The 19,218-nt window shown below is 36.0% G+C and overlaps 1 protein-coding gene and 1 long non-coding RNA gene across 2 annotated transcripts in view; both read left to right on the top strand.

Moving 5' to 3' along the window:
- ARL5A (ADP ribosylation factor like GTPase 5A) overlaps positions 1-6,669 on the top strand; it is a 28,524-nt gene extending 21,855 nt beyond the window's left edge. Inside the window, exon 6 of the mRNA XM_040229073.1 lies at positions 188-6,669. Within this exon, the coding sequence (XP_040085007.1) occupies positions 188-236 (49 nt within the window). The 3' untranslated portion in view covers positions 237-6,669. The remainder of the gene's footprint in view (positions 1-187) is intronic.
- A 4,801-nt stretch (positions 6,670-11,470) lies between these two features.
- Positions 11,471-18,924, top strand: LOC120854795. The gene is made up of 2 exons (XR_005719063.1): positions 11,471-12,147; positions 17,529-18,924. It is a non-coding gene; the product is annotated as an uncharacterized LOC120854795 (long non-coding RNA).
- The last annotated feature ends 294 nt before the right edge of the window (positions 18,925-19,218 follow it).

The following is a 19,218-nucleotide window of genomic DNA, read 5'->3' as shown; positions in this document are numbered from 1 at the left end:
GCACTAGAGACATAGCAGAACCAAAAATGTACAGTTGTACTGTATGAAAGTATAGCACCCACATTGAATATTACTGATTTTTCTAATCTTTGTTGGTTAGATAGATAAAAAATGGTATCTTCTTTTAATTTGCTCTTCATAGCTTTTTAGTTGAGAATTTGATCAAGATATTTTATTTTCTTTATAGATTATGCCAAGGACTTGAATGGATGATGTCACGACTTAAGATTAGATGATCTCTACTGACCTCTTCTCATAGACTTTGTGTAAATGAAGTGCTGGACTTTACCTGAAAGCTGCAAAAATTAATGGTTTAGATATATTTATAATAAACTGATTTAAACATTTAAACTTTTTCTATAAGAAGAAAAATTAAGACCACTTATTTGAAAACACAGATGAAGTTTCACCTTTCAATCTGCTTTCTCATTAGTTCCTTCCAAAGCAAGGTCTTAAAGCTGTGATTGACATTTTTCTCATAATGAATCCTCTCAGGACATTGTGTAGCCTGTGGTAAGTACAAAGGGAGAGGAAGACATTTTTAACTTTCAGAGCTTTATTATCAGTATAACCCTCCCTTGTTGAATGTTGTTCTCTTCCTGTTCCATTAAGTCAAAATGCAAATCAGCACAGATACTCAGTTTCCAATATTTTAAAATGTAATTATGAAAAGTATTTTGCATAAGGTTGTGTATGTATTGTGTATATACCTCAAGTTCGAGTTAATGGCTTTGATTTATGTTCTTAAAGAAAAGCAAATAACACAAAAACTAATATCCTTAGTTACAAACATAATGGGATGAGTACTGGCATTGATGGTGAGTGCCGTTTTATACTTCCCCTATGTTCTCTGTATTATACTAACCCACCCCAAATCATTGAGCCACTCTTTAAAAAAAAAAGAAAGGAAAAGCTTCACATTGTGTCCCTAGTCTTTTATTGAGCAAATCACATACATGGAAAGCTGTAATGTAGCTGAGTGGAGTATCTGTCATATTCTTGACTTAGTATTACTAGTGGGCGGAATAGCACACTGAGCAGTTATCAGATTGCTCCCTTTATTGGACCTTATGCCATCTAAATTTACTGAGTGGATTGTTAATCCATTAATTGGCCGATCATTAATTGTGATTAAAATTATAAAGTGATTTTTTTCAGCATTAATTGGAAACTGTTGTGTGAAATATGTCTACCAAGAGAAGTATCACACCATAAACATTGTCAAGTAATTTAGCTACAATCTTCTTAGATACCAAATTATATGTCAAGCATTTAAAGTGAATTTGCGATGAAAGGTGAAGCATATTGTGTAAGCAGTGAAGATAATTTCTTAATTTGAAAATTTCTGATTTCTTATCTTAGGAGTTGAAATTATTTGAGGTTTTATTTGTGTCTAAGTTTTCTTTTATCATCTTACACCATGTGAATGTATTGTTTGACAGTTACAAAATATGAATTTTTTCTAATGCTTTTAAGAATTTGGTTTAAAAATAGATCAACATAATGTATTATTTTTATTAAGAAGTAACTTAGTCCCCAAACTTTTTATGTTTACTTGGATATTTCTTTTTTTCTGCATCTGAAAATCTAAGGTATTTCAGTTGTAACTGTAAGCAAACTTATCCTAAATATGTTAAAACATATTCTTGGGTACTATGTTGGTATATCTTTCATGCCCTGAAAATCTGATGACTAGTGCAAAACTGACGTGCTTTAGAATATTCAAGGGAAAAAAATGACTTTTAATACCAGCCTTTTAAGTTTCAAAGATTTTGATGATAAATAGTACAGACTATAATTATTGACAAAACTCGGAAAATTCCTTTCTATAAAATACTCATTATATAAATCCAAGTCAGGCATGGGAGATCAGTGTTTAAAATTATATGTTATGTTTTCTTTTATATTATATTCAAAATGCAAGCATAACACTTTAATATTTGTCAACTTCCTTTTAGAAAGTAAATCCTAAATTACTAACTTTAGTTGTTCATATGTCCTCATGCTTTTTCAAATCACTATAAGGAATTGCTTGTATATTAAAAACCCAAATCTATTTTGTAGATGTTGCAGTGTCATCAGAAACAAATACTCTGTAAAGTAACCCAGTAAATCCACATCTTTTATCCTTTTTGCCTTTCAATTTGAGTAATTATAATTTAGTTCCTTGGATTGCTGCCACATCAGTTCAACTGTATACCCGCACAGTCTGTCCCTTGTCATCAAGGTGTTGGCCAAAATTTAATCCTAATTGGATGTTTAAAGCGTGTCTTACCTTGTTACAATTGGTGTAGTGATTGACATGGCATCGTGAGAATGCATGTACTCTTATACCACATTGATAAAACATGCTTTTTTGGTTATATCTTACCCTCCAGGCCAAGCATTAGAAATAAGAAGGGTACCTTTATTGTTGTTGTTTTAGTCGCTAAGTTGTGTCTGTTGCTTTTGTGACCCCATGTACCGTGTAGGCTACGTTTATACTGGTGCATAAAACCAGAATTACAGCAGAAAAATTTTTTTAATTTGTAATGTGAAAATACATCAAAATCATTTTAACAGTATTACTTCCAAATAACATGGAGCACCTCATGAATAGTCATGTTGGCAATTTATATGTAGTTTTTAAGTGGAATTAAGCAAAGGGCATTGTTTTTGGTTTTTAATATACTGCGTTTGGGTTAAACAAACATCTTATATAGGGTTATTATGCTCAACTTTGAAAAGAACAAAGCTTCGTACCTCTGTTCATGTGACTGGATTTAAATATCCTATGTTTGATACTAATTTTGAAAATTGTGTTAACTTCTCTCAGTACCGTGATAAAAGGAACCATATTGCTAAATGCATTTAAATATGTTTAATTTTGTCATGAAGCATGTAGAAAGCATATCTTACACATTCTAATGAGGATCCTCATTTGAGATTTTCCAGTTCTGTCTTTTTTGGCCCTCATGGATGGGCAAAGAATACATGGAAGGCTGGTGGTTTGGGGTACAGAGGAAAGTGGGTAGGGAATATGACATTTTGCCTTAAGAATAAAAAAGTGCTTCACCTGCTATCTGGCATTGTTAATGCAGGTAGTTAAAGTGATTTTAGAAGCACAGCATGAAATAGAAAAGAGTTTCTGCTTTCTGGTCTTCGGGAAGTGCCTGGTAGGTAGTGTCAGTGGGATCAGAGGAGTGCAGGGCACCGAGCAGAGGCAGGCGGTGCCTGAGGCATGCTTGGCTCTTTTGTCTGAGTGTATAGCACTAAGATGCCTAGAAGTGGGATTCGACTGTCCCATCTCTTAGGCCCTTTACGTTTCTTGCTGTGAATACAGCAACCACATACAGTACAGACAACCTCAAAATTTGTCTATATTAGTGTAAATAAAAAAACTGTAGACAACTTCTCTGCAGGCCTTTTCAGGAATTTATCTGTTGTGTTCTACTTTGTATATAGGGGATAGCAGCACATCCCAGACTACCTGTGAACTCTGGGGTTATCTTCTCTCAATTGCCCAGTTGTATGCTGAAATGAATCCATCTTTCAAGGCCGGGTTTTGCATGACTTAACTTTGAACCCTGCCACTGTCCAAGTATAATCTGGAACTTCTTGCTTTGGGATTGGCTTTCCCATAGCTCAGCATCCCCTGCACTCCTTTCCTCATCAACAAAGATATGTTCTCTTGGTCCTGGAGATATTCTCAACTTTACCTGTATCCATTATTCTCCAAACTGCTAGCCTGTAAGTTGGTTCTGTTGTCCTGTGCTGTCCTCCACTGGCTTGATTCATTGATTTGCACTTTGCTTATTAGAGAGTATTGTCAGAGTTGTTGAGTACATCACAAACTGGCTTGCTGTGTGCACAGCACATAAATGCCTGCAGTAAAGTCCTTTAAATTATACTGTATTTAGCATTTTAATACTTCTTAACTTTAGCTTCTCACATTGAAAAGTAGATTCAGAAAGAAGAGAAGCACCTAGACTGTCAGCTCCTTGAGCTGCTAGTTAGATGTGAAAGGGATTAAGTTATATACATGTATTCTCTTCCCATTACCAAAATAATATCAGTGCAAATAATATGAGAAAGATGACAAACCAAATCATATATGTAGTGTTTAACCTGAAGCCATCCCCACATCCTTAAAACCATAAACCACATCCCATTTTCCCCCGACGCTTACTTAAAGAACAGAGGTAAACATTAACTGTCTAAAGGAATTAGTAATGAGACACTTATCATTACAAACTAAACCTGTTGAAATGAACTTTCAAAGACATCAGAATTATCAGCCATCATGTTTCGACACTGTAAATGCACATTTAATATAGAAAATAATTTTTTTTAAGTTCTGCTTATATAAAAATGATACTTCTATATCATGCTCCCACAAAGAATGTGTGATATTTAAGACCGGAATGGTGGAGTAAAGGAAAGAAAGAATTTAAAAACTTTGGATGCTAAAGAATGACTGCTTCTATAAAACCCTAAAATTGTGTATGGAATTATGAAGAAATTGTAACCGGGTACAGTTGGGTTAATTATGCAATATATCTTATCAATTGTCTAGCCCTTGTGTATTGTTCTAAAAACTAAAGTTTGAATCTTTATGGTCTTGCCTGCTAGAAATTATGTTCTTTGGTAGAGAATTCCCATAGTCTGTACTCAACAAGTGCCTAAAATTGATTTGTGTTGATTTTTAAGTCCATCTAATAAATTATATGTGTTTTCTATGGTATTATATGTGCTTGGCTTACTGATGATACAGCCTTGAAGGTTTTTAAGTCATAATTTTTACTTTGAATAAAAAGCCTTGAAAATGAAAATACCCATCCTAACCCTGAATAACCCATAGGTTAAGGAAGCGCGAGCAAATAGCAGATCCATTTTTCCTCTTTCCAAGTACAAATATTCCCTGACTCCGGTGTTAGTTAATGCCGAAACTAGAAAACACTCTGTTGCTGTTTTTTAAAATAGTTTTAACACACAGAAAATTATGTTGTGTATTTTAAAACCTTAGTAAAAGTTTGCTGCCTGGGTAAGAGTAGCCTCTTACTTCTCCTCATACTTAGTAATTTTAGTGGTTAGTGATTTCGTCATATCATTTAGATCTTGAGCCATTTCATGTGCATGCACACCAGAATCCTTCCTCTTTAGATTCTTCTTAAAAAATAAAGTATTTGATAGGCTGCTGTTATGTTTCTCTAATTCATTCTTCTTTTTCTTTCATTTTTTTCTTTCCTTCTGCCTCCTTCCTTTCTCCCTCCCTCCCTTCCTTCTTTTTCCTTCCTCTTTTCCATCTTTCCTTCCTCCTTTCTCCCTTCCTCTCTCTCTCTCTCTTTGTTGACTGTGAACTCTAGGGGCAAAGACTTGACTGTTTTCTTCAATGATTTACAATTATATTTTGTTCCTATTTTAAACAATCTTGCATGAAAAGTAAAAGGTATATATGATTTTAATTATTATATACTATCCTCTTCCCAAACTTCTTACATTTGTGATATAAAGAATTCCTCCAATTATTTTTGCTTGAAATAGTCCTTTAGATTAGAGTAGCTCTTTCTTACTTTATGTCCCTCTATGGTTCCTTAAGAGGAAGTGATACCTGCAGAGCACTTTTAAAGATATTTTTTAGGTTAATGTTCAAGATAACACATTGAAAAGAAAGCTATAATTATGTCCAATGAGGGCTCTTTTGGTTGCTAGAGATGAGGAAAATGTATACTGATTTTAATTTGTGCTTAAAATACATTTTACTAATTAACTTGATTTTTAAATATGATGGATTCTTCTTGTAGATATTAATCTTCCTTACTGTATTTTCGTAGAGAAACCTAAATGAGGATGTATTCCAACTAGTCTCTGTATATTGGCATATATGCTGTATGTATATTGACATAATTGAAACTGCATTTAACACACCAAATTAGAAACTTTTTGAACATTTATTGTATTTTAAACATTTATTGTATGAACCAGTCATACAAGGTTTTGACTCAAGCTTTGTATGCAAGAAGAGGTGGACCTTTTTTCTTATCTCTTTGTCATTTTATTAACTTGTATTTCTCTGTATCCTAGGAAAATTTTACATTCAAGAAATGTTCCAAAGTAATGATCTTAGGGCACTTGGGTGCTTTTGTATTTCATCAGTGCTGATGTGTTAGTTATGTAGGGAAGTAATGCTTCTGGACCTTCCTGACAAGACCACTTTGTGGGTGACTGGGGGATACTTATGTTGGTGCTCATGTTGGACGTCACGGCAGATGATGTAGGGACTTCTCCATTGGTAAAATAGTGCAGTCAGCTTTTTTGCAGATGTGTTACTTCATTATACTTGTAACATCATTCTTGTGTCCATAACGGACTGAAATGTCAAGCTCCAGAAATGTAAGTTACTGGGTCAGGTGACTGATTGTAGGACCTTGTTTCTATTGAAATAAAGAAATAATGTTAAGGTATGTTTGAGGGGAACTAACAAATACGATTTTACTGGTGAATTTCCATGTTTAATATGTATATTAACTTTTTTAAAAGTTGCATGTAAAGCTGGTATAAAGTATTGTCTCTGCTTTATGCTTTGAGTAAAAAGAAAAAAAAAAGATGAGTTAAACTGTTACCCTATTATGTACTATTACAGATCCTTTTCTTTTAGAAAAGGTTAATTACAATTACTATTCACATGTCCAATGTTGTCAGTGTTTTCATTCTGGTTTTTTGTCTTAATGTGTTCAGACTTGGTGATGGCAGCTCTGTTAACTGCCCAGGACTGAGATCACCAGGGCAGTTGAAAAGGTACGACAGCTGTATTCTGCAAATGAAAACAAAAATGCTTGTCCTAATCTCTAGAATCCTTTTTGTGCAACTTAGTCAATTAATAGCATTCTACCTTTTATTTCTAGATATTTGAATTGGACATGAACGAACCTGATAAATAGTGACCAGTTTGTGTGATTGATTTGTCTTACAATGTGAGGAAAGTCCAGTCTTTTCGTTTTAACTGAAATTTTTAAAGTGAGCATTCGTGAGAATGGTTGATAGTAAACAGAAGAAAAAGGAGGAAAAAAGTTGTGGATGGCAGGAGCAACATTCCCATATGCATGTTTATCTGATTATTGGTCTTTCTCTCTCCTAGAATATAAGCTTTAGACCACTGTGTTTACAATCTGTGTCTCTCAGCACTGAACACAATGCCCTAGTACATAACAGGTGTTCAGTTTATATGTGTTGACAAATCAGTGAACAAACTTAATATTTTTGTGCTCACTCCATGTATGAATTTTTCTTAACTATGTGATTGTAGCATAGAACTACCTCATTTAATTGTCTCAATTCTTATCTCAATTTTTATTTAATTCTGCCTTATTTCAAAAGGAATTCAAAGTCACTATATATTTTTCTAACTAGTTCTTCTAATAGAAATAAGACTTGTTTTCTTAAAAATGGCCTAAAAGCATCATGCAGAACAAATAAATATGTACAAATCTTATTTCTTTGAGATCTGTGTGACTCTGCATCTAGGAATGTCAGGAATGCACCAGAGTTTGCGGTTTAGCATCTGCAGACATTGAAATAATAAATGGTACAACAGCTCTTTTGGGAAAAGATCTGGGTCATCATCATCTTGATCTTTTATGCCCTTTTTTTTTAGTTTTCACATCTGGAATATCCTCTTTTGGTGGTAAATAACCTTTGTCCCATGAAAAGAGTGATATTTTCATAACAGAAAATAGCCTCTGGCAGTCCTTTTGAATGTGTTCCTTATGACTTACACCGATTTGGGGGGATTGCTTGAGTTGGGCTGCCTGAGTGACCAGTTTCTCATATCACTACATGCCTTACATTCTAGCATATCCTTCTATATCAAAATGGATAAAGTCTTTTTGAAATAGATCCAGTGTTTGAATTCTTCTACTATTTAAATCCCCAAATAATGTTCTACTGTATTTCCATTATTTTCTTTTATAAGGAACATCGTGATGGACAGCTTCCACTGAAAGTTGTTTTCATAGTTCAGAGTATTCCTTTATTTCTTTTGGCTGGAATCCCAGCAGAGAAACTATTGGATTAAATGGTTTGATGGGATTTAAGAATGCCTATTTTTCCATACTTATTAATATTGTATACTTGGAGGGGGGCCTTTTCCACTCTAATAAAAGGATAAGCATGTTGTCTTATTTTGCACTTATTTGATTATTGAGACTATTTTTCTTGCATGCTTCAGTTTCTTAATTATTCTTTTGTTCGTTTATTATTAGAATCTTAGTGTTTTTCTTGTGAATGGAATAAGTTCTTTAAATAGAAAATATATTAGTCTTTGATCATTAGATTTTCCCATTTGTCCCTTTAATTTTTGTAATTATCTTTTTAGCATATAAAAGTGTTTGTGAATGTAAAAAAGTTAAGAAATGCATGATTTCTTTGAGTAAAAACTAGAAAAGAGACATAATAGCAAAAAGAAAATTCATCCATTGCTCCATCATTCTAATAAAACCACTGTCAGCACTTTGAAATGGGTATAAATTTGAGTCAATATTTTGAATGCAGAATTTTGAAACCCTGTAATTTTTTTCACAATGTACTATAAACATCTCTTACATACAAGACATTATTTCAATGGATATATTGTGTTTGCTTGTTTGGGTTGTTGTAATTTATTTAACCATTCTCATGTTAAATTGTTCCTTATTTTTTACTACAAATAGTACAATTAATACTTAAATTTATTTTTTATTCAGTTTACAAATTGAATTGCTGAGTAAAGATGTGTCGATTTTTAAAAAGCATTATTTACATATTGCCCAATTATCTTCCCAAAAGAGTACCCACATCCTGGTCAATTATATCTGAAGACATTTTATAGTATAGTAAGATTTGTTAACCTGTTCGTCTCTCTTCACAGGCGGTTCACAGGCCTGCTCTTCCCAGGCGTTTTCAGGTTGTGATATAAGCTCATTAGTTAGTTCTCCCTGACTTGGCCAAGGGCAGTACAGAGCTTCTCTACCCTCAAGTTTTCTGTAATCTTTAACCTTTAATTATTGTGCAAAGTTTACTTGTTAATCCTCTTGTAATGTAACCATTGACTTAGCAACAACAGCAACAGTAAGCCAAACAGTAGGCTGAGCTACAACCTGGGCTCTAAACTTAGATGTACCACAATACACAGTTTCCTAAGACCCTCAACTTCCTTACTTTTCAAAGTCGTTTTATAGCAATGGAACTCTTTTTCCTGAAGTGATATTCTGTGGAATGTGAAATGAAAACAGCTAAAATTGATGTTTTATTTCTGCAAGTTCCCATATTTACTAGGTGAAAAAAAGGGGGAGAAGTATAATTAAAAATTAATTTCCAACTTAATTAAAATTTTACATTTATTTAGAATTTGTTAATGTGTTTACTTTTTGAAAGTATGAAAATAATGAATTTGACAAAAATGAAAAGATCAATTTACTAAAGATATAAATAAATTTTAAATATTTAATAGTCTTTTTGTAAATAGTGTTAACATTTTGACTGTACAAAAAAGGATATATTTTAAAAAATCATTTTTTTAAGAAAATATAAAACCTTCGTTTCAGATTATAAAATTGCCTGTTTTTGTATTTAATAAATGAGAACCAAATTAAAATTATTTATAGTTTAATGGAATGCTTCACTAATATTTGCCAGATGGTAATATTACTTTAATGAAAGATGTTTATACATTTTTCATGGTAGTATGGTTCTCAAATATTTTATTTTTATATTATCATTTGATTAAATAAATTCATTTAATTCAGACAAAATTATTTGCTACCCCTAAAAATGAATACATACAAGAGCCCATCCATGAAAAAGCAAAGCTGATACATAGGGGTGGTTAACAGATACTGTCTATAAGGAATGGGATTGCAGGAATGCAGTCTAACTTTTATGCCAGGTATAAAAATGACTTAGTTATAATTATTAAATTTTGTAATTAGTACCAAATTTATTGTAATTAAACAGTATGTTATAATTTTGATGTAAAATTGGAATAGAGAAGTATAAGAAATACATCTAATGAATAATGACTATAAGCAAATAAAATATAATTTTCAGCTGACTTATCAAAATTCATGTGCTGAATCTGAATATGAGAAAACATATCAAGCTAACATTTTAAACATTAGCAATGTATTAAAATGACTGTTACTTTAAAAGAGGATTCAGGTATTTCACGCCAACCTTTCTTTTGATTTCAAGTTGCTAACTGATAGAGTACCAGCATGATAACTTTGTGAGCACTGTTGCTGTCAACAAGCATATATTCGGTTCCTGCTCTGTGAAAAAGAGCCACATGTAATGATTGTGGTCTTATTCAAGGACAGAGTGCTGATGATATCATTTCCATAGACGGTACAATGCTGCAGCTGGCTCTGTCAGTCTAGGAGGAAAGTGTACTTAAAAAAAGACCATGAAGTAATTAGCGATTCAGGGGCAGTGTTTTAAAGGAAATGAGCTGGAAGTCTATTCATTAAAGTCAAAGGAAACCTGTGCTTTTTGTGTGTGTGTGTGTGTGTGTCTTCAAAGTGCAACCAAGCCAGCTTGCATAGCCCACATTAGGAATTCAGGAAAGGCTGACAGGAAGAAAATATAGGTGGCTAGAATTTAAATCTACATTACTAATTTCATCTAAGACAGTTAAGTATGTTTCAGTGAGTATGTTTATTAGTTATCTGTTTCCTCACAGAGCAAGGCTGACAGGCATATAAGTGCACAGTCCCAACGGCATGAAAGCAGAGAGTCAGAATTCCCATCCTCCTTGGCTCAAAGGAAACACAAATGAAGTGAGTAGCATTCAGTGACCAACAACCTGGCCCAAAATCTGTAAAGTGTATAGCTAGTTTTCCTAGGACAATATTTTAGCTAGAAGTGACTTTTTGACACCATGTGTATCTCTTCACTCCCCTTCTCTCGTGTCCAAAAGTGCATCTTGCAACTTCCTGTATACAATAGCAAAATGAAATTCAACAGATAGAGACAGAGACAGAATGAATGAAGCCACATATGTTTACAAGTTGCTTAATCTCATGGGGAAGACTTACAAGCAAATAACTTATGCAGTGTTAGAAACATCTAACATACCACATGTAAGTATTTCTGTTTCTAGTTGTAAGGTTTCTGGCCCAATATCTATAAGAAATAAATCTATGCCAGAGTGTCTCTCCCTTTTATTATGTATCAGTTATATTGTTTGGTTCTTCTTTGGGATATTTTTTCATATGTGTGCCTACTGACTTCTTTTTTACCCTATATTGTGGGAGTTCCTCCAGATACACCACCACTCTGCTACTCTTAAGTCATTCAGGGTTTTGCCAAACTCCCTGTCTGTTCCTGACAATTTGCTTTCTATTTAGACTCATGGTGCCTACAGATGTATGATGCCTATGTGTTCAGGTGTCTGAAATGTGATGTGTCTGTCAGAACAACTTATCTTCCCTATTCCTGACCTCTGGCTTCCTTCTTCCTTCCTAAAGTCTAGTATAATGTTTTAGCTAATATTTCTTTCAGAATTACCATTCAAGTTATTTAATACTAGTCAGTTACTTTATCACAGAAGTATACTAGTAAACCAAGTATCACTTTTAAAAGATTTAGCGGAACAGTGACAACATTTGAAATAATGTTTGCTAGTGATTATGCATTTAAATTAATAATGTTCTGTATGCGTGTCTTTCTTGAATTCCTAGTCCACTTGACAAAAATGGTATTAAAATTGATTTAAGATATTGTTTAAAAAGTAAGCTGGTAGGGAACAGCTCTGAGTTGAACTTCAACATGTATTGAGAGATTTTCTAGTTGTCCAGATCTTTATTCTTTTCTACTCCAAATACTGGCACCAACCTAAATAAGCCCATTGAATCTTTCAGTATTCAAGAACCAAAAGTCCCATAAAATGATCAAATGGTGCTGAAATTAACTAATTTTCTACAGATTTACTGTTTACCTGTAAACCGATACTTTTTTTAAAAAACAACTTTTCCTTAAAAGTCAGAGATTTCTTGAAGTTGTTTATTTCTCCCATAATTGTCCAAGGCAGGTGTTCCATTTTGATGGCCAGGTCCTTCCATCTTGTGGCTACCCATCCCCTGGGCCTTGCTGCTAATTGCATCAAGGTAGAAGAAGGAACAGACAGTGGAGGAGGTATGTCTGCTTCTTAAACTGTTTCAGCCCTAAAAGTAGCATGCCTCATTTCTGCTCACATTCCATTGGCAAGAGTTGGTCACATGGCCACCTCAGGATGCAAGGGAGGCTGGGAAATACAGTTCCTGGCTGGAGAGCTGCTTTCTGTCATCACTGTATCACAAGCCTTGGGAGCAGTGGGATTTGTAGACAACAACCCTCTGTCATGTAGCACACTTTGACAAGTTGACAACAGTATGGCCATAAAGAATACATTTAACTCAGTTAATTCAGACTGGGAGAGAGGTCAAGAAAAGCTTTGGGGAGGGAGTGACATTTGAGCTTTGTTTTAAGAATCTTAAGTAAATCAGGTGAAGAAGAAAGTGATTTGGGGGCAGAGAAAGCTTGTGAAACATGAGGTATAGAAGTATATGGCCTATTCAGAGGACAAAAGTAGTGCAATATATATGGATTGTATTGTGGAGTCAGGATAAGAAGGTGAGCCAAAATAGGTGGCTAAAGAGGTTTTAGATTCATAGGAAATGTTTGTAGGGTGTAGAATCCACAAGGTTTGGATGGGGGACGAGGTCTGAGAGGTAGTAAGAGGCCACATCACCTAAGGCCTTGTAACTGTGGGTGAATTTTCAATCTTACTGTAAATAATACAAAACTAAGGAGAGCTGGACTGTGAAGAAAGCTGAGCATCGAAGAACTGATGCTTTTGAACTGTAGTGTTGGAGAAGACTCTTGAGAGTCCTTTGGACTGCAAGGAGATTGAACCAATCCATTCTAAAGGAGATCAATCCTGGGTGTTCTTTGCATGGAATGATGCTAAAGCTGAAACTCCAGTACTTTGGCCACCTCACACGAAAAGTTGACTCATTGGAAAAGACTCTGATGCTGGGAGGGATTGGGGGCAGGAGGAGAAAGGGACGACCGAGGATGAGATGGCTGAATGGCATTACTGACTCGATGGACGTGAGTTTGAGTGAACTCCCGGAGTCGGTGATGGACAGGGAGGCCTGGCGTGCTGCAATTTATGGGGTCGCAAAGGTCGGACACAACTGAGTGACTGAGCTGAACTGAACTGAAGGATACATATGTACTTATTCAATCAAACATACTCTGTCCCTACTTTCTGAAATACAACAGTTCCTAAATGGTTCATGTCAGTATAGTGTAGTAGTATGGAACTCTATTTTAGAGTGACATTGAGTTGTTTATGCAAATGAATGTTCTCAGCTTTGCTGTCTCATGGTGCAACAGAAATAGATAAAAATAGGTATAGGGAGATGAGAGAGAGTGAAAACAATACCAAACAATGCTATTGTGAATTTTTTCTAAAAGTTTGGATATCGTTTTGCAAAAGCCAAGGCAAGATTCAGTGTTGGGGGAAGTCTCCAAAAAGAAAGTTTTCCTTTCATGTAAGACAAAGGCGTCATTTCCCCCAAAGGCTGAGGCCCAGTTCTTGTGGTGTCTGTGACAGCCCCTGACCCAGCAACTCCATGCAGAGGATTTAGGGAAGGTTCAAGAGAGGGTCAAGAGAATTTATATGAGAAAACACTTGCCTCTAAACAAGATTCTGGGATGTGATAATCCAAAAATGCAGTTTTCAAAAGTGCCTTCTTTAGACCCAAGGAATAATTTTAGAAAAAGGAAAGTCTCAGTTAAGGAGCAGATGTTGACACAGTTGCTTATAGTATATGATATGAGAGGCATTTCTGAGAGAACTTCCTATTCAAAACAACAGTATATTAATAACTAACTTTGAATAACTAATCCCTGGACCCCTCGCTAACACCAGGAACTTTCCAAAGTGCTTGGTATTAAAATGGCTTTCCATTGGTTAAGGTGAAATTTTTATCTCTTAACAGTGGAATACCCTTATCTGAGTATGGTAGATAACGATTACTGAGTAACAGATGGGAATCCCATTTTGTACAGAATGCATTCTGAAGAACCTAAATCCACACACAGCTGCTGCCCCCTCTCCTTGCCCAAATGAGGTATTGTAGCCCCTTAGTGGACAGCTAGGGTCTCCACCATTTTCCTTACTTTCCTTAGCCCATGCTCAGCAGACAACCTTGCTTTGTAATTAAAAAAAAAAAGTCAAGGCTATAAGGTGTTCATTTCTTGATTTTCCTGGCCTCTTCTCTGCATAGTTACCTCCTCCTGCCCATTTTCTGATTATTTGTTTCCTCCACTCACAGAGGAAGGCATATGGATTCTGCAAGATGTGTCCTTGAATCTCTAGATGTCTAGGCAAAAGGTGGATTCCCAAAAGGGAGGGGAGCAGGTGATGGTGCTTTGAGGAGAAAAATGACCTTGCCCTTGGGCCCCATCTCTGCCAGGAGGAGGTGTAGGCTGCTGATGGCCAGGCAGGGTTTTAGCTGGATTCAGTTTTCAGTCTCTCCATCCCTGATTGGTTGTAGGATTTGGAGCAAATTATTCTCGGCCACCTCTTTTAGCTTCATTTTTCTTCTTCATGAATGGATGTAACGTCTACTTCATGAGAATTAAATAAGGTCGTACAATGTGGAGGAAAGAAAATATGATTTTAAAACCTAATTTCAGATGCTTCCACATGAAAGGTCCTCAACAGAGGAAAATTTATGCTTTTGATTAAGAAAGGATATTGATGGGCCATCTACTTCTGAGAGGCAAAGTCCAGACCCAGCTGGACGGGAGAGATCGGGATAGAATGGGTGTAAAAGTAGCTTCCTCTGAGAAATGAAGCAATGGGATTTTCAGATTTTCTCCCTGGAACCAGAGGGAAAAGCAATACAACCAGAGTGCTCTTCCCAACAGGCATGGTAGATAATAAAGTGAAGGCTGCTTTTTCTTTGGTGCTCCAGTTTCTTGTTACCCTTTCCTGTGTCTTTAGTGGAGATTTGCAGCTTCCTTAGACTTGAATTAACACTGCTTTAAGGAATCAAGAGAAGGATTGATTGGGACAGGCTGGGGCATCCTGCAGACGTTGATAAGGGATCAAGTGTTGTGTCTAGAGCAGAGACCAGGAACAAGTGGTGAGGAACCACCAGGAAAATGTAACTTCCTCTCTGGTGATCCTCAGAAACATAAAGAAGGGAACTGAACTCTCCTAGTTATTCATTTGCATTTGATGATCTTTGTGTCCCTTTGAGCCCAGAAGCCTGGAAGACTTCGGGACAAGTGAAATATATTGAGCACTTTTTACTGCTACCACCTTAGAATAAGTTACTACCCTTCTATCCTGAACTCCTGCAATTGCCTCTCTCATTTTTTTAACTTCAATAAGTTTTAATGGCAAATCTTTATCTGTATGCAAATACACTACAAGTATATTTTAATATGATAAACATTTGTAATAAGAATAAAAAGTATGCTATTTATAAATGCAATTATCTGATAATCTGAGGATTATCAATTCTTTGAGTGCAGGAGTGCTTGGCATGCTATAAATTATCAGTATGATCTCATTGAATTAAAATTTCATTTTCATTTGTTTATTTTCAGTCATTGTTGAGAGATTAAGCTGTTGCTTTTTGAATGTGCTGATTGAGGACCCCAAAGTAGAGAATTTATAAACAATAGGAAATCATTAAATGCTAATTTTAAGAATAATCGATTGAATTTTTACATATATTCTACCGCAATTTGTTCCTATTTATATCTCTACAATGTAATCTAATATAATAATTTTATCATGTAAAAATAATATGCAGAAATAGGTATATTTCTGAATGAATACTCACTTAAGCAAATGAAAAATAAAGCCAAACAATTCCAATAAGAAATGTCTGTTTCAATCAGCCCCCTTAGCTTGATTTAAAATGCCATGTGGTATATTGATCTGTACTTGACATCTGCCCAATTTTTTTTTTAATACTTTACAATGTTGTGTTGGTTTTGCCATATTTCAACATGAATCGCCATGGGTGTACACGTGTTCCCAATCCTGAACCCCCCTCCCTCCTCCCTCCCCATACCATCCCTCTGGGTCATCCCAGTGCACCAGCCCCAAGCATCCTGTATCCTGGATCAAACCTAGACTGGCGATTCGTTTCTTATATGATATTATGCATGTTTCAGTGCCATTCTGCCAAATCATCCCACCCTCTTGCAATTGCCTCTTAACTACAGAATCTTCCACTGTCCCTTCCAATCCATTCTTTATGCAGTTGCCAAAAAGACGTATTTTAAGCATAAAATGGATCAATCTGCCACTCCTCTTAAATCTTTTCTTTGGCTTCCCATTTGCCTTGAGTAAAATCTGAACTCCTTTTGACCTGTCAGGCCTGCATGTTTTCATGAACAGCCTCATATGGTATCCAGTGGTCCCCTTTACCAGCGGTGCTCCAGAACCCTCAGGGTCTGTACTGACCCTTCTCTCTTCTGAAGTCCTCCTCCTCCTGGGTTTCATGCATCTGGCATATCACCCTCAGGTCTCTACACCAGTGTTACCTTCTTGGTGCAACCTTCTCTGGCCACTCCACATAAACTGGCCCCAGCCTCTCACCATTGCTATTATCTGTTGCGATACTCTGGTTGTTTCTTTGGCCACCTGATGTGAAGAACTGACTCATTTGAAAAGACCGTGATGCTGGGAAAGATCAAAGGCAGGAGGAGAAGGGGGCGACAGAGGATGAGATGGTTGGATGGCATCACCAACTCAATGGACATGAGTTTGAGCAAGTTCCAGGGGTTGGTGATGGACAGGGAAGCCTGGCAATCTGCAGTGCATGGGGTCACAAAGAGTCAGACACGACTGAGCAACTGAACTGAGGCTGTTTCTTTGTCGTACCTACCCTGTATTGTGATTATCCATCTTTCTGCCTTATTTACTGTCTTTATGAGGGCAAAGGCTTGGCATACTTCACAAACCCTACCAATGCATCTGTACCTGCTTTAGTGCCTGAACCCTAGTAGGCCGTCAATAATATTTGAAGGATGGGATGGATGAACACTTGTCCAGAGTAACGTCATCCAATAGAAATATAATGTGGGCCACATATGTAACTTTAAATTGTTCAGTAGTTACATGTAAAAAACAGTAAAATTAATTTTAATAATGTATTTTATTTACCCAGTATATCCAAAATCTTATCATTCCAACATGCAGTCAACATAATTGTTAATGAGAAATTTTACAATTTTTTTATACTAAGTCTTGAAAACCCATCGTGTATTTTACACTTTCAGTACATCTCAATTTGATGTAACCACATTTCAGGTGTTCAGTAGCCATATGAGGCTCTTGACTCCTGCACTGGACCGTGAGGTCTAGAGTGTATAGGGCTTGATATGTTGTAGCTATTAGATAATAAAAGTAATGCAAAGCTTCAGAGTAAGACAGGCTCATTGCGAGAGCTGCAGAGAAGAGCCGTACCTACTGACCTGAGGCCTCTTCATTCACCTGCTAGCACCTGGAACCACAGGGAGACCTAGTGTGCCCTAATGGATAAGGCCATAGGATGAGGGACAAGATGGACATCTGTACAGAAGGCAGACACCCACAGAGCACGTGCAGAGAACACCAGAAGGACAGCAGCATTGTTGCCTGGGCGGGAGAAGAAAATGGGCAGCAGGCTTTGCCAGAAAGTTCTCTGCCAGCGGAGAATCTCAGAATGGAATCCATTGAGACACCATCGGAGATCTCGCAGAAAGATACTGTTCTTGGGGTTTGTTGGTGACAGAGTATGTAATGCTGATCATTTTTTCTTTTCTTATTATGAAAACTTCCTTTGGCTAATTTGTGGCCAGCAGGTTTTCAGTTAGGAATTTGAAACAAGCCAACTAGGCTGTCTACTGAAGACAGTTTTCCAGGTAGGAAATTGTCTCCTAAAATTGACTTTTAGATGAGAGCCTCTTGCTAGATAACATGCACCATTGCATCTATGGCACAGTGCTTGAGAGAAAAATCCATTGTGTGCATTTAAAACTCAGTTGTCATACTCTGAGAGTAATATGTGTGCAGTACAAGAGGTAAGCCACTCACTTGTTTCCAAAGCAAGAACTGTCTTCCACCTGCACTTGACTAATGATTACGTTTCATTGGTCAGAACCATCATCATCTCTTGTCACTGTGAGTTCTTGAATCAGAGGGACAAAAGGGCCATTAGTGCAGAGTCGCTGAGCCCACCTCTGCTCTGACAGAGCAAATCTGGGGGGTAGATTCTGAATCATTTTGCACAAAGTTCCTGAAGGTGTCATGGGGATCTGTGAACAAGAGCATGTTTAAGGATATTTAAGGGCAAATTCCACAGTGCATATCTGAGAATGGTTTTAACATGTTGACTTCTGAAAATGAAGACCCACTCTGCACAAGTTTCAAACAGTATCTGCCAGTAAAATTTTGTTAGAGACCCATGGTCTATCTATAAAAGATCCAGTAATTTTCATGAGAGGTTTCCAAAGTGGGGTGAGGAAGGTAAGACTGTTTCCCCAGCACAAAAAAAAGCTGCAATGTGACAAAATACCAGCTCTCTTTGACAACAAACATGCTGTGAAAGCACAACTCTTATTTTCAGACTGTATTAATAGAAAAATCTAGTAAACAAAAAAGATTAGTACAAAAATGTTCTACCAAGTAGATCCGACTTCTCCAAGGAAAACTTAATCCATACTTGCTACTGGCTTTCACATTAAAAAAAAATGAGTCATCATTGTCTCACTGATTATTTTAAGAGAGTTTATAAATGTTAATGGATGTTTGAGTCAAATGAGTCTTTTTTTATTTTTTTCCCTCTTCAAATATTTATAAAGAGCATTATGGTTGTATTCTTAATGAAACAAAACATTAAAATATATTTTTAAGTTCTTATGGGCCCCTTGCCAGTTTCAATCCTCTTTCCCGCCTAAACTATTTTATGATGTCTGTGCTCCTTGCATGTTTTCTACTTGCTACATATGCATATATCCAGAGGTGGAATACAGAATTGCCTTTGCATATTTTGATTTTCAAGTAAATAATTACTACTTTATATCTTCTTGCAGATTATGTCTATGAATATGCAAGCTATATAATTTTTACATAAATAAGCTCATATGCACTTTTCTACACCTTGTGTTTTCCCTTAATATGTCTTAGATATCTTTTGTTTTTACCCATGT

The sequence above is a fragment of the Oryx dammah genome, unplaced genomic scaffold (genome assembly GCF_014754425.2).
Source record: "Oryx dammah isolate SB20612 unplaced genomic scaffold, SCBI_Odam_1.1 HiC_scaffold_27, whole genome shotgun sequence".
NCBI classification, from domain to species: domain Eukaryota; kingdom Metazoa; phylum Chordata; class Mammalia; order Artiodactyla; family Bovidae; genus Oryx; species Oryx dammah.
Note: the sequence above shows the minus strand (reverse complement) of the source record. Positions and strands in the feature narration are given on the sequence as shown.